Consider the following 13,896-nt stretch of genomic DNA (forward strand, 5'->3'; position numbering starts at 1 on the left):
GCTGTAGCCTCTAGCCTACACCACAGCCACAGCAACACCAGATCTGAGGCACGTCTGCGACCTACGCCACAGCTGACAGTAACCCTGGATCCTTAACCCACTGAGCAGGGCCAGGGGTTGACCTGCATCCTCATGGATGCCTGTCAGGGAAGCAGGGATGCCAAATGGTGCTGGGGCCTGGAAGGGAGTGCTCATTCTTAGGGCCTGCCCTCTGATAGACAGAACACGCTCCAGCCCTGTTCCACATACGCATCCACAGCAGGCTTGGTCAAAATGATGGGGAGCTATTTTTCACAAAATAATCTGGCACACGGGTTTAGGAGCGGAAAGGGCATGACATGTATTCTCACACAACAGACGACTGACTTTAGGGATGAATGTTAAAGGCCTCTGAGGAAAAGGGAAGAAGAGTCCCTTGCACTGAAGCTATCCTTTTTTTTTTTTTTGTGGGGGCTGCACCTGCAGCCTATGAAAGTTCCCAGGCTAGGGGTTGAATCAGAGCTGTAGCTGCCAGCCTACCCCACAGCCACAGAAATGCCAGATCCAAGCCACATCTCTGACCTACACCACATCTCACAACACTGGACTGTCAACCCACTGAGCGAGGCAGGGATCGAACGCACATCCTCATGGATACTAGTTGGGTGGGTAACCTCTGAGCCACAACAGAAACTCCCTGAAGCTATCTTTTTGATGGGGTAAAAGTTCTAGGTCCCATTTTATAAGCACTTTGTTTCCACAGGCTCTTGGGGCTCCTAGGAATTAAGAAAGAAGGTCAATGGTCTTTCCCTGTCCCTCATTTCTCCCTCTAAAAAAGGAAAGACGGAAATAACCAGCTAATTTGCACGCTTCCATCTTTGACTCCATCTCCTCCTACCACTGAGAAATCACTCACCTCCCAGGAGAGGAAAAATCAGCCTCCGAGGAGGTGTGGGCAACACGTTCTGGAGTCTGTCCTGCAAAGCAGCCAGGGAACGTAGCCAACACATCAGAGGCGGGGAAAGAGAAAGGGCTGTGTACCGGCATCTGCAGAAGCAACGAGAAAAATGTACACCTGTTACCACAAATCCTTTTGGATCAAAGCAGTAAAATAAATTTGTCAAATTTATAATGTGTGTATAATTTACTGAATATTTCTTATGTGTTGAACACTGTACTAAGAAACTTACATGCATTTTCTCATTTAAACATCACAATAGGAGTTCCCGTCGTGGCTCAGTAGTTAACCAATCCGACCAGTATTCATGAGGACGTGGGTTCCATCCCTGGCCTTGCTGAGTGGGTTAAGGATCTGGTGTTGCCGTGAGCTATGGTATAGGTCACAGATGTGGCTTGGATCCCGCATTGCTGTGGCTGTGGTGTAGGCCAGTGGCTACAGCTCTGATTAGACCCCTAGCCTGGGAACCTCCATATGCTGAGGGTGTGGCCCTAAAAAGACAAAAACCAAAAAAAAAAAAAAAAAATCACAATAAGCTTTTGTGGTAGGTACTATTATTACCTCCACTTTATAGACTATACGCTCAGATTGTTTCTGAAAGCTGAGTTATTTTTACTCATGCCCTTGTTTCCTCCAGCTAGGTTTATCAACTCCTGCCTGGACAGCTAACATCTTCTTTACATGTGAGGATAATCTGGCTGTGATACTTCTTATCTCATGATTACCAGGAATGATGTAAAGAAAAGGCCTTCCTATATGGGGACTATCTACCTCTTTGTCATCTTCTCAAGCGTGCATTTCTTCACTCATTCACTCATCTGATATTTACTGATGCCCACTGTACTAGACCCTGTGCCAGGCATGCGTGATGGAGAGGTGAATAAAATGGTGTTTGGGAGTTCCCGCTGTGGCGCAACAGGAGTGGTGGTGTCTCTGGAGTGCTGGGATGCAGGTTAGCTCCCCACACTGGCAGTGGGTTAAGCATCCAGTGTTGCTGCAGCTGCAGTCACAACTTTGGCTTGGATCTGATCCCTGGCCTGGGAATTCCATATGCCATGGGGTGGCCAAAAAAGAGAAAACACCCCCCACAGTGTTTGTCTTGATAGCGCTCCCTTGTATTTGGGACAGTATGGAAAACTCTCCCTTCCTTTACAGTTACACTCGATGAAAGAGCTGTCTATGCTTACTATCATCAATTCCCTTCTTCTCGTTCTTTCTCTTTCAATTTTTTTTAAACAGACCAAAAATTTTTAAATTTAAAAAAAAATTTTTTTTTTGGTCTTTTTGCCTTTTCTTGAGCCGCTCCCACGTCATATGGAGGTTCCCAGGCTAGGGGTCTCATCAGAGCTGTAGCCGCTGGCCTACACCACAGCCACAGCAACTAGAGATCCGAGCTGCATCTGTGACCTACACCACAGCTCACATCCTTAACCCACTGATCGAGGTCAGGGATCGAACCCGCAACCTCATGGTTCCTAGTTGGATTCGTTAACCACTGCACCACAACAGAAACTCCCAGACCAAAAATTTTAATTTAAGAGTTTAAAAAAAGTTCATCTGATATGGTTTCAGATTCCACTGCAACTAACCTTATTTTATTTAAAAACTGAGATTTTAGTCATGTATTATAAAACAACTCACTCTTTGTGTGCAATTTAGCAGTTTTCAGTATATTCAGAATCGTGGATCCACCGTTACCATGTAATTCCAGAATTTTTCCTTTGTGGCCACACCGGAGGCATGCAGAAGCTCCCAGGCCAGGAGCTGAAGCCGCGCCACAGGAACCAGAGCCGCAGCAGTGCTGACCCACTGAGCCATCAGGGTTACGATTTTAATTTTCTTCCATTGTAGCTGGTTTACAGTGTTCTGTCCATTTCCTACTGTACAGCAAGACGACCCAGGCACACATACACATTCTTTCTTCTCATATTATCCTCCATCATAAGTGATTGGATATGTAGGTCCCAGTGCTGAAAAGCAGGATCTCATTGCTCTAGAAGATTTTTTTATTACCTCAAAAAGGTCATGAGATCATTATGACACTCAAATTTATTTCGTATGCTGGAAAGTACCAAGTGCATGTAAATTATCTTCTTATAGGTTTTGCTCAGTAGAAGCCTTACTGGTTAAGAATGTGAATCAGAAAAAAAAAAAAAAAAAGGAAGGAAAAAAGGAGTTTCCATTGTGGTGCAACAGAAATGAATCCGACTAGTATCCATGAGGACACGGGTTCAATCCCGGGCCTTGCTCAGTGGGTGAAGGATCCAGCATTGCTGTGAGCTGTGGTGGAGGGCACATATGCGGCTGGGATCCCCTGTTGCTGTGGCTGCAGCTGGCAGCTGTAGCGCTGATGTCACCCCGAGCCTGGGAATTTCCACGTGCCTCGGGTATGGCCCTAAAAAGCAAAAAAAAAAAAAAAGAATGTGAATCAGGATACGTACCAGTGATCCTGGAGTCTTCACCCCACGTCTTGCTTGTCTTTCTTCTTTGAAGCGCATTAAACTCTCCAAAGGGGAGACAGCAACCTTTATCTGCCCCTGGCACTCGCCACTGAAGTCTGTGATGTTGTACCAGCCGCAGACAAACTGGAAGCCAGAGAGCAGCGGGGAGAGGTCCACCGAGGCGAAACCAATCACCCTCTCCTCACCTGCAGGGTAAAGAGAAGGGCCGGGCGGTGTGGCTGCGCACGTCCTGCCGCTGAGATCCGAGGCAGCGCGCGTGGAAGCTGAATTGGGGGATGGGAAGGCTCCGTGATGCCACAATCAACGGGGAAGACAGATAACAGGGTGAGAGACTGGCAACTCGAGCCAGATGCCTACTGTGAATTCCCTTTTCTGCACAGTAGGGGAAAGCTGGCAGGGTCTCGAGTCCTGTCTTCTTGACGTAGGCGAGGAAACACCCACTGAACATAAGAAACACCTATTTTTCCCCCCAGGTTGTCATGTCTCACAGATTTTCCTCAGAGCAGTGGATCTTGAAAGGAATCCCCTGAAAGACCATCACCCGTGGAATTATAAGGGGTTTTCGTTTTCTTATTTACAGTAGCCTGTATTTAAATTGCTATAACATATATATGTATTATATTGAAGAATGAAAGTGACGCAAACCACACACACACACACACACACACACACAGACTAGTAACTCCCTAGAAAACCAGTTCAGGGGGCAAAACGAGCCCGGGCTGAGGCTGCTCTTGACGACAGGGAAGGAGGACTCCCGGGCCGGACGAGCTGCTCAGACGCACTGCTTCCTGCTGTCACTCCTGACATGAAAGCAGCTGAGGACAAACAGCTCCTGTTTCTACACTGAATACATCAAGGGCTGATTCTACCGAACGTGGCCACAATTTTCCTTTTCAATTTGCTACATAATCAAGGAATGCGAATGTTTGAGAGGCGTGGTCACGACCACCTCTAACGTGCGTCGCCGATGTGCTCTCCTTCGGGCCGGGGCCTACCTAACAGCGGAGCCTGGCTCGCTCCACGCTCCCTGTACTCTCCGCCACGGGCCCAACATCCCCCCACATCCTAGGAGCCCAAGACAGAGCTGGATGAGCGCTATTCCCGCTTCACTCATCGCTATGCCCAACAGTCCTAGCACGGTACCCGACACGTAGTAGCCACAGTAAAAAAAGCTCCATTTACTAGGTGCCAATTACGTGCCAAACACTGTTTATATATATAATTATCTCTAATCCTTACGAAAACCCTGTAGGGCTAGTACTATTATCCTTTTTTTTTTTTTGGTCCTTTTTGGCCGTCTCATGGCATATGAAGTTCTTGGGCTAGGGATCAGATCTGAGCTGCAGTTGTGACCTACACTGAAGCTTCGGTGATGCTGGATCCTTTAAGCCACTGTAATTGGCTGAGGATCAAACTTGTGTCCTGGTGCTGCAGAGATGCTCCTGATTCCGTTTTGCCACTGTGGGAACTCCACTATTACCCTAATTTTATAAATAAGGAAATAAAGGCTCAAAGATGTAAAGTGATTTGTCTCAGACCACAGAGTTTGTAAATAGCAGTGCCAAGATCTGAATACAGATCTGCATATGACCAATGCTTACACTTTTTCTTTTCTTGCTAAACTAAGTGTCAAATTGAGGAAAAGCCTAGTCTGCCTGAGAATCTGTGGAGTACTTTAGAGAGAAGACAGGAATAAAAAACAAAAGAGGAGGAGTTTCCGTCGTGGCTAGCGAATCCGACTAGGAACCATGAGGTTGCGGGTTCGGTCCCTGCCCTTGCTCAGTGGGTTAAGGATCTGGCGTTGCCGTGAGCTGTGGTGTAGGTTGCAGACGTGGCTTGGATCCAGTGTTGCTGTGGCTGTGGTGTAGGCCAGCAGCTACAGCTCCAATTGGACCCCTAGCCTGGGAATCTCCATATGCCACGAGAGTGGCCCAAGAAATGGCAAAAAAGACAAAAACAAAAACAAAAGAGAAGCTGAATAAAACAGAAATTCCTGGTGTTGATACAGAGAAAACTGATTTATGATCAGCTCCTGCTCTGCTGATGAGACCGGGCAGGTTTGGAAGCCATGGCAGCAGGATGGGATCAATCAGCCAAACCAGACCCACAGCATGAGTCCCAAAGAGGAGCCTAGAAGGAGAGCCAGCTAAGTCCACTTCCTTTACCCCGGACCACCCTCAGGTCCTTACAGGCTTTGGGGTTAGCTCTGAAACTTACCACTGGCAAGCAAACACTATGATGCTGCAGATAACTCAAAACCACTGAAGGTTCAGAGACCAAGACCCAGGAGGAATCTTAAAGGAGCTAGATTTATAGGAGGGATTTGGTGAGACAAATTTTCCTAAGTATCAGAGCTGTGAGAGTGTCGAATGTCCTAACCACTTTATTTTTCTGAGTTATCCCATCTTACCAGACCGTGTACAAACAGTGAAGGCTATTGGCCAGTCAGAACGGGGTCTGAGTCCTAGCTCCATCAATTACTAGGCATGACCTTAGTCAAGCCACTAAACTTCCTTGGGACTCAGATTTTTACATCTATGAAACTAAACCAGTTATATTTTTACCTGGTAGGATTAGGGGTATCTGTAAAGGGATAGTGGCATTCACTAATAAAAACAAACAAACAAACCAAACTGAGATGGGGTTTACTAAGAATCAGGCACTCATTTAATTCTCCTGAAACCCTACGACATAGGTACCGTTATCCTCCCTACTTTATAAATAAGCAAACTGAAGCACAGAGAAGTTAAAACCCCAGGCCATACTACTTTATAAGGAGAGGAACTGGTATTTGAATCCAAAGAGTGTGGCTTCAGGGTCTGTGCTCTTAATGCTGCTATATTAAACCTCTTAGTAAGTGCCAGTTGAGTAAAGGTAGATCCAAGGACCATGACGTAAGCACGCCATCCTGGATCTTAAAACAGGGAAGGACAAGCTGTCACACTCTAGTCTGTGTACTGCCTGAACATAACAGGCTTTGGGTTACTAGGCCAGTCAGCAGAAGGCATAACATCACGCAAAGGGGAGGAAATCAGCTGTGTCTGCTAACAGGGCGCTGTATTACGACACCACTGGAAAGACTCGAATGTACTTGCATTTCTGCACTAGCAGGTAATCAAACAAAACAGTGTGGTTCCTAAGGATTTAAATTCCATAGGAGAACGACAGGCCATTCTGCGGGGTTACCTCTAACACATACACGTGTTTCCAGCACTGTCAGTGCCATGGTTTTACTTGGTTAAAAAAAGAAAAGGATTGGCAAATTGTCAACATGGTATGAGCTTATTTTTATAACTAAATAAGGAAAGAGTTCAGAGTTCCCATTGCGTGGCTCAGGGGAGACAAATATGACTAGTATCCATGAGGATGCAGGTTTGATCGGCCTTGCTCAGTGGGTTAAGGATCTGGCACTGCCGTGAGCTGTGGTGTAGGTAGCAGATGTGGCTTGGGTCCCGTACTGCTGTGGTGCAGGCCAGCAGCTGCAGCTCCGAATTGACCCCTAGCCGGGGAATCTCCATATGCCGTGGGCGTGGCCCTCAAAAAACAAAAACCAAACAAACACAAAGATAAGAGTTCATACCTCCTTTATGCCAAACTTTGAAGACCAGAGTTTGCTGTGGGTCCAGAAGAAGCTCTTTCGATAGCCTATTAAGAGAAACCACCACCGTAAGTTAACTGTGCAGGAAGCGTCTGCACTATGACACATTTGCAGAATATCTTATATTTTGCAGAGCACTTCCCTAACACTTTCATTTCATGCTTATCTCCTAGGACATATTTTTATTTTCATAGTTAAAAGAGGGGATGGAAGCTCAGAGAGGTGAAATGACTAGTAATTTGTTGAGACTTGAAAACAAGCAACCCGTGGGCTCTCTCTTGTGGTGCAGTGGGTTAAGGATCTGGCATTGTTACTGCAATGGCTTGGGCTGCTGCTGTGGTATGGGTTCGATCCCTGGCCTGGGAATTTCCACATGCTGTGGGTGTGCCCCAAATCAACCAACCAACCAACCAAAAAATAAAAACCAAGCAACCTTGATGTAGTACTCTCCCCTAATCCCCCTGTCCCGTTCTACTGGAGCAGGTAAGGATTCTTCTCATGTCTTGTGGTGGTGGGTTGGGGTGGTGAGAAGAGAAGGAAAAGAATGTTTACTGAGTACCTACCCTGGGCCAGCCACAGTGCCAAGTGTTTCTCATATACGTACCCTGCGCAAAACCTACAACATGGGTCTTACCATCCTCGTGGTGAAGGCAGGCTCAGAGAGAAGGGATTTGCTTAAGGTCACATAAGATTCAGTAAGTGGCGGACCTGGGATTTGAACCCGAGTGTGTCTGACTCCAAAGGCACCAAAAGAAGAAGGGAACCAACTTTCTCATCAGATTAAAGAAGGCTATATTGAGTTCAGGATCATCTTTAATACATTTTATATAAAGTATTAAATTACTAAGATTTGGGAAGTTCCAAACCGGGCACCACTGTTCCAGGCGAGCAAGATGGGGAACCACAGAAAACCAAGAGACTTGGTTTTCTTCCCCAGATTCCACTGGGGAACTGAAGAGAGCCGACTGTGACAGCGGCTGAGGCACCTGCTAACTTGGAACACTGTGCCAGAGCTCTGAATTCTAGCTGGGGGTCAAAAGATCCACCTCTGAATTCCAGCTGTCCTCTTGCCACCTAGGGGACCCTGAGCTCTCAGTCTCTTTGAGCCCTGGTTTTCTCACCTGTTCAATGGGGTATTATCTACTAGCTACAAGGTTTCTAGAAGGATCAAATAAAACAATTTCATCACAGAGAAACTGTAAACAGCATCACCATTCATTTTTCTTCTAATCTTGCTTTTGTCACCAACAGACTGTAACTGCCATAGGCCACCATCTCCTCAACTAAAGGACTCGTAAAGTAAGGGGATGAAATAAGGTGACTGTCAATGTTGCTTTAACAAGTTTGTAAAGTTAGGTTCTTTTTTTCTTTTTTTTTTTTTTTGGCCATGCATGTATTATGTGGAAGTGCCTGGGCCAGGGATCGAACTCATGCCATGACAGTGACCCAAGCTGCTGCAGTGACACAATGCTGGATCATTAACCGGCTGTGTCGCAAGAGAACTCTCAAAGTTAGGTTCTGAATAAACCTATCCCTCTCACTTAGGAGCTCAGCCCTCTGGTCACTTACCTTTTGAGGCAGATTTGATATTACCCTGAGACAAAGTACTGGGCATGATGGCCAAAATTTCTATAATTTCCAGTAGCTCACCTTAGATAGTACTGAGCTGTTACTGCAGCTCCTGACTCGGGTTATCCTCTCACATTTCAAAACACTGAACATGTGAGTAACTGCTGAGACTCGATTAGGTACATAAACACTGTGAGCAAAGAGCAGATCGGAAACCACATGGCACAGCTGGTACTGAAGGATAAGAATTAAACTTTACAAACGGTGATGCCAGGAGTTCCCATTGTGGCTCAGCAGTAAGGAGTCCAACTAGTATCCGTGAGGATGAGGGTTTGATCCCTGGCTTTGCTCAGTGGGTTAAGGATCTGGCATTGCTGTGAGCTGTGGTGTAGGTTGCAGACGTGACTTGGATCCCATGTTGCTGTGGCTGTGGTGTGGGCTGGTAGCTGCATCTCTGATTCGAGCCCCAGCCTGGGAACTTCCACATGCCAAAGGTGTGGCCCTAAAAAGGAAAAAATCTAAAAAATAAAAAGGTGATGCTGTGTAAAAATCATAGTGACAACAGTTAGTGATAGACCACACATCTTTAACAATGATGAGACAGATAACAGGAGAGGAGGAGAGCCCTGTACCACACAGGCTCCCTAGGCCAGCCCCTGACCACCCAGCCTCACTGCCCCACAACCGACAGGACTCTCCTCCCCTCTGTGAGCCTTCCAAAGGAGATGGTTGTTTGTTATGTATCTACCAGGTACCATGAGGTCTTTTTCCTAAATGTCATATAATCCGGACCTCACAATAACCCGGTGACATTCACCTCTGCTTTACAGACGAGGAGTCCGAGGCTCCCAGATGTTATATACCTTGCTCACGGAGCTAGTAAATGGCAGATGGGGCTGAAGGTCAAGTCTCTCTAGTTCCAAAGCCCAGGCTCTTTGCACTGCATCAGAAATCTTTCCTACAGATGGATAATCCTTGGATTCCTGTGATCAGTGCTCTCTGCCCTCTTCGCCTAGACAACCTGTATACTCTCTTCCACACTCACCTGAGGTGTCTTCAGGGGCTGTTTTTTTTTTTTTTTTTAAGGGACACACCTGTGGCATATGGAGGTTCCCAGGCTAGGGGTCAAATTGGAGTTGGAGCCGCCGGCCAATGCCACAGCCACAGCAATGCCAGATCCAAGCCACATCTGCGATCTACACCACAGCTCATGGCAACTCTGGATCCTTAACCCACTGAGTGAGGCCAGGGATCAAACCTACAACCTCATGATTACTGGTCGGATTCCTTTCCACTGAGCCATAATGGGAACTCCAGGGGGACTGTTATAATCGGCTTTAATTCCTGCTGCCTAGAACAGCGCAGAACATCTAAGACGTCTTCACCGAACACCAGTGTGGCACTGAGCTGCAGTGAGCAGAGTTAAAAACACAACGAAACCTTTAAACCACCACTAGCTGTGAATTCACAGGAACTAGGATGAAATAACCATTTAATAAGGAAAGCATGCTCTAAGTTGATTCAGTATTGTTGTGTCTGTTACATTCTTTGCTCTGAGTTTGTCTCTTGGAACAAAAAGCAGATTCTGAAGGTCGATGGAACAACATAAAATACAAACCTTGACTGCTGTTGAAAATTCCAGATGGGGGAATCTGTGTTTTCAACCACTTGGGTGAAGACAGGAGATGGCTCATCAGCTGTTGCAAAGGAAACGCAACAACTGGGTACTGAGACTTTCCGCTCGGTCAAGGGGCTCCCTGAAAAGAGAAGAGTGGAGTGACTATGCTTGGGCTGGAGGCCTCTCTTTATAAAGCCACAAGAAGAACCAGTCCCGCCTCTCCCCGACCCTCTGGGTCTCTGCCTGAGCTATTCTTTGTATCTGAAAAGCTTCTGCTACTGAAGCTGTCCTTTCAAGGCTCAGTTCATAAATATTACCCAACAAGGAATAACTTCTCAGAAAGAACGTATATATATGTATAACTGGGTCACTTTGCTGTACAGCGGAAATTGACAGAACATGATAAATCAACTATAATAAAAAATATTTTTTAACAAAAGCAAACAACTTTTCCCATCTCTTTGTACTTTGTGAGATGATGGAAAATACTAGACTGAGAGGCAAAAGACAGAACTGCAGGAGTTCCCTGGTGGCACAGCAGGTTGAGGATCTGGTGTCACTGCTGTGGTGCGGGTTGCTGCTGTGGTGCAGGTTTGATCCCTGGCCCAGGAACTTCTGCATGCCAGAGGTATGGCAAAAAAAAAAAAAAAAAAAAAAAAAAAAAAGAAGAACTGCTAAGAGCCCAGACCTACAGGTCAGATGATCAGTGATCAGCTCTGCCATACACATTCTATGTGACCTTGGGCAAGGTCTCTAGGCCACTGATTCCCCAAGTGGGGCATATGATAGTTATATCTCCACAGATGCTGTAAGGATTAAAACCAAATAATAGTAGGTAACACTTATATACCAATTACTGTGCGCCAGGCACCATTCTAAGAACTATACATGTATTAACTCCTTTAATCCTTGCAATAAACCTATGAGGAAGATCTTCTTCCCAATACACAGATGAAAAAGCTGGGGTACAGAGGTATCAAACATTTATTAAGTGGTCACACTCCCTTTACTGAATGGTAAACTGAGAGTCCAATTCAAGCATTCTGGCCCTGGGGTCCAAGCTCTCAGCCATGACCTGTACTGCCTCCACTCGAGTTATATGAATGTAAAACACTGAGTCCTGGGAGTTCCCGTTGTGGCTCAGCTGGTTATGAACCTGACTGGTATCCATGAGGATGCAGGTTCGATCCCTGGCCTCGCTCAGTAGGTTAAGGATCCCTTGTTGCTGTAAACTGTGGTATAGGTTTCAGACTTGGCTTGGATCCTGTGTTGCTGTGGCTGTGGCGTAGGTAGGTGGCTGCAGCTCTGACTCAACCTCTAGCCTGGGACCTTCCATACGCTGCAGGAAACAAGCCCTGCCCCCCACCCGCCACAAAAAACAAAAACCACTGAGTACTGTGCTGGTGTTAATTTTACAAGATCAGGTGTCCAGTGTGGGAGAGTTAGCCATTTATTCTCTCCTAAAACAATGTAAAATGAAGATGGATGGCAATACTAGATCGTCTAACTGAGCTGTCCAGCAAGACAACCAGTAGCCACATGGGGCTATTCTACTTTAAGTTAGTGAAAACTGAGTAAGATTAAAAATTCTGTTTCTTAGCTGCACTAGTTATATTTCAAGCACTCAAGAGCTACCACACTGGACAGTAAAACCAGAGAACATGTGCATCAGAGGACAGAGTTCCTTGGGACAGCAGTGAATACTACAGACACTATACGTCGGTAAGGTCCCTTTCAACTCTAAAATGCTATGACTCTGGGGATTCCAGAGGAAGGGAAGAGAACAGAAGAAAAGCAGTATGTCTGAAACATTCATGCGACCCAGAGGAGCAAATTCTGCATGTGGATTCTAATGGATTTGTCTTTCTCCCTGACTAGCTCAAGGTTCCCCCAAATCCAACTCCCACTTCACTCTGTGGCTGAAGTTAATCTTTGAGGCTCCACCCTGCTCCTTCTCTGATTGTGCCTTTTAGCAGCCACTCTTCTTCAGGCTGTCCCTGTGAACAGAAAGCAATCTGATGGACAAATTTCTACTCAGAATTGCTAACTGTACTTCCTCCCACAAGCAGCGTAACTTTTAATAAGTCACCCTGACAAGACAGACTCCAACGCCCTCTATTCTGAAACGCCTCTTTGGACTCTCTAGGCGGAATCACTGAATTGCACACGCCCAATTAGAGCTCTCCAACTTCCACCTCCTCTTAGGGAAACAGAAGTACCTGCACTCTTGCTTTGCTCTATTTCCTCAACCCAAACATGTGCCATCAGAGTAGACGAATTCTGTTCAAATTTTCCCATCAAAGCAACAACAACCTAGAGAAAAGTAAACTCTGAAACCTGGAGTGCTGGGGCTCCTGCTGCCTTGAAAGTGCAACAATAAACATGACATCTATCAGCAGGCTTGTATGTTATCGAAAAACTCATGTGAGGCGTTTCCTTGTGGTGCTGTGGGTTAAGGATCCGCCAATGTCACTGCAGTGGCTTGGGTCACCAAGGTGGCACAGGTTTGATGTCTGACCTAGGAATTTCCACATGCTGCAGACATGGTCAAAAAATTAAAAAATTCATAAGAATGTTATAGTATCTTCCATAATGTAGCCATATTTGTTTAAACTAAAAATATTATTCCCTCCAACCCCCAAATCTTGTCATGTTATTAATCTCATGGCTTAAAAACAAGACCAGATGGCATTACTTTTCACTCCTTCTTACTGGGGATAATTAATAAAGTAAGAAAATGGGTGATGGACAGAGAAAAGGGAGTGGAAATTTCTCAAGGAGGCTTGCGGAATGAGACCTGAAGAGGAGGAAGAGGAAGGCTCGCCTTAGGAGGGAGAGTGCTGGTGGCTACGAGGCAGAAGAGCCTCAGAATCAGAAAAGCACTAAGATACAGAGAAAAACTATAGGAGGAACAAAATAAAACAAAAAACACTGGCTACAACGTGGCGAAACCAGTTTATAAACATATTCTTGAAAGAGCAGAAGAAAATGATTCAAATAAGATGGTCGTAAACAAAGAAGCGTTAATGCCATGGAAATCCGCAATCCAGCACCATCCTTACCAGTGAAAAACATACAAAAGAGCATTCATCGTACCTTTATCTAGTGAGCTATCGTCTTAGTTTTATTTTCACGAAACTGACAGCAGGACATGGGCTGACTTGCTCCGCATCCACTGCCCCTTTCTCGTATTCCTGCGCTGCAGAGATGGAAGGCTCAGGACTCCGCCTCCCCGTCTCGTGTGTGCTGGACTCTGGAGGCCAATTGGCCGAACAACGGGAGGCCATTAACGACGGATCTGGCAGACAGACGTGAGGCAGAGGACATGCTCCTTTCCCTTCTGCTCCTGCTCCCAGCAAGGGCAACAGGGAGTTTCCTGCTCTAGGTGCCCAGAGGCCCTGAGGTAATAGCGATGAGAGTTTCTGATCACTGGACTGCTGTGCTGGCACTGTATTCTGAACTAAAAAGATCTACCGGTTCTCTTCTGAGAGCTTAGCCTAGAGCCCATTCCTTGAGCCCTTCCAGGAATCTGAAGTATTTTAATAATCTATATTCGGAGTTCCTACTGTGGCTCAGTAGTAACAAACCTGACTAGTATCCATGAGGACGCAGGTTCGATCCCTGGCCTTGCTCAGTGGGTTAAGGATCTGGTGTTGCCATGAGCTGTGGTGTAGGCTGCAGATGCAGATCCGACTGGACTCCTACATAG

At 46.1% G+C, this 13,896-nt stretch overlaps 1 protein-coding gene across 21 annotated transcripts in view; it reads right to left on the reverse strand.

The window, feature by feature from the left end:
• C2CD3 (C2 domain containing 3 centriole elongation regulator) overlaps positions 1-13,896 on the reverse strand; it is a 119,001-nt gene that overhangs the window by 28,673 nt on the left and 76,432 nt on the right. For 20 of the 21 annotated variants that reach the window (XR_014814559.1, XR_014814562.1, XR_014814564.1 and 17 more), the window contains 4 exons: positions 10,188-10,326; positions 6,983-7,047; positions 3,379-3,584; positions 896-1,026 (listed from right to left, as the gene is read on the reverse strand). Coding sequence is in view for 5 of the 21 variants with exons in the window: in XM_084975141.1 (XP_084831267.1) it covers positions 896-1,026; positions 3,379-3,584; positions 6,983-7,047; positions 10,188-10,326 (541 nt within the window). In the remaining 16 variants the exon portion in view is untranslated. Of the gene's footprint in view, positions 1-52; positions 1,027-3,378; positions 3,585-6,982; positions 7,048-10,187; positions 10,327-13,896 lie in introns of all 21 variants that reach the window. The other variant, XR_014814561.1, reaches the window with a different exon arrangement.

This window comes from Sus scrofa, chromosome 9, assembly GCF_054392235.1.
Source record: "Sus scrofa isolate SSC_HxYL_T2T_F1_AM1 chromosome 9, Sscrofa_HxYL_maternal_Yorkshire_Landrace_v2.0, whole genome shotgun sequence".
Lineage (NCBI taxonomy): Eukaryota > Metazoa > Chordata > Mammalia > Artiodactyla > Suidae > Sus > Sus scrofa.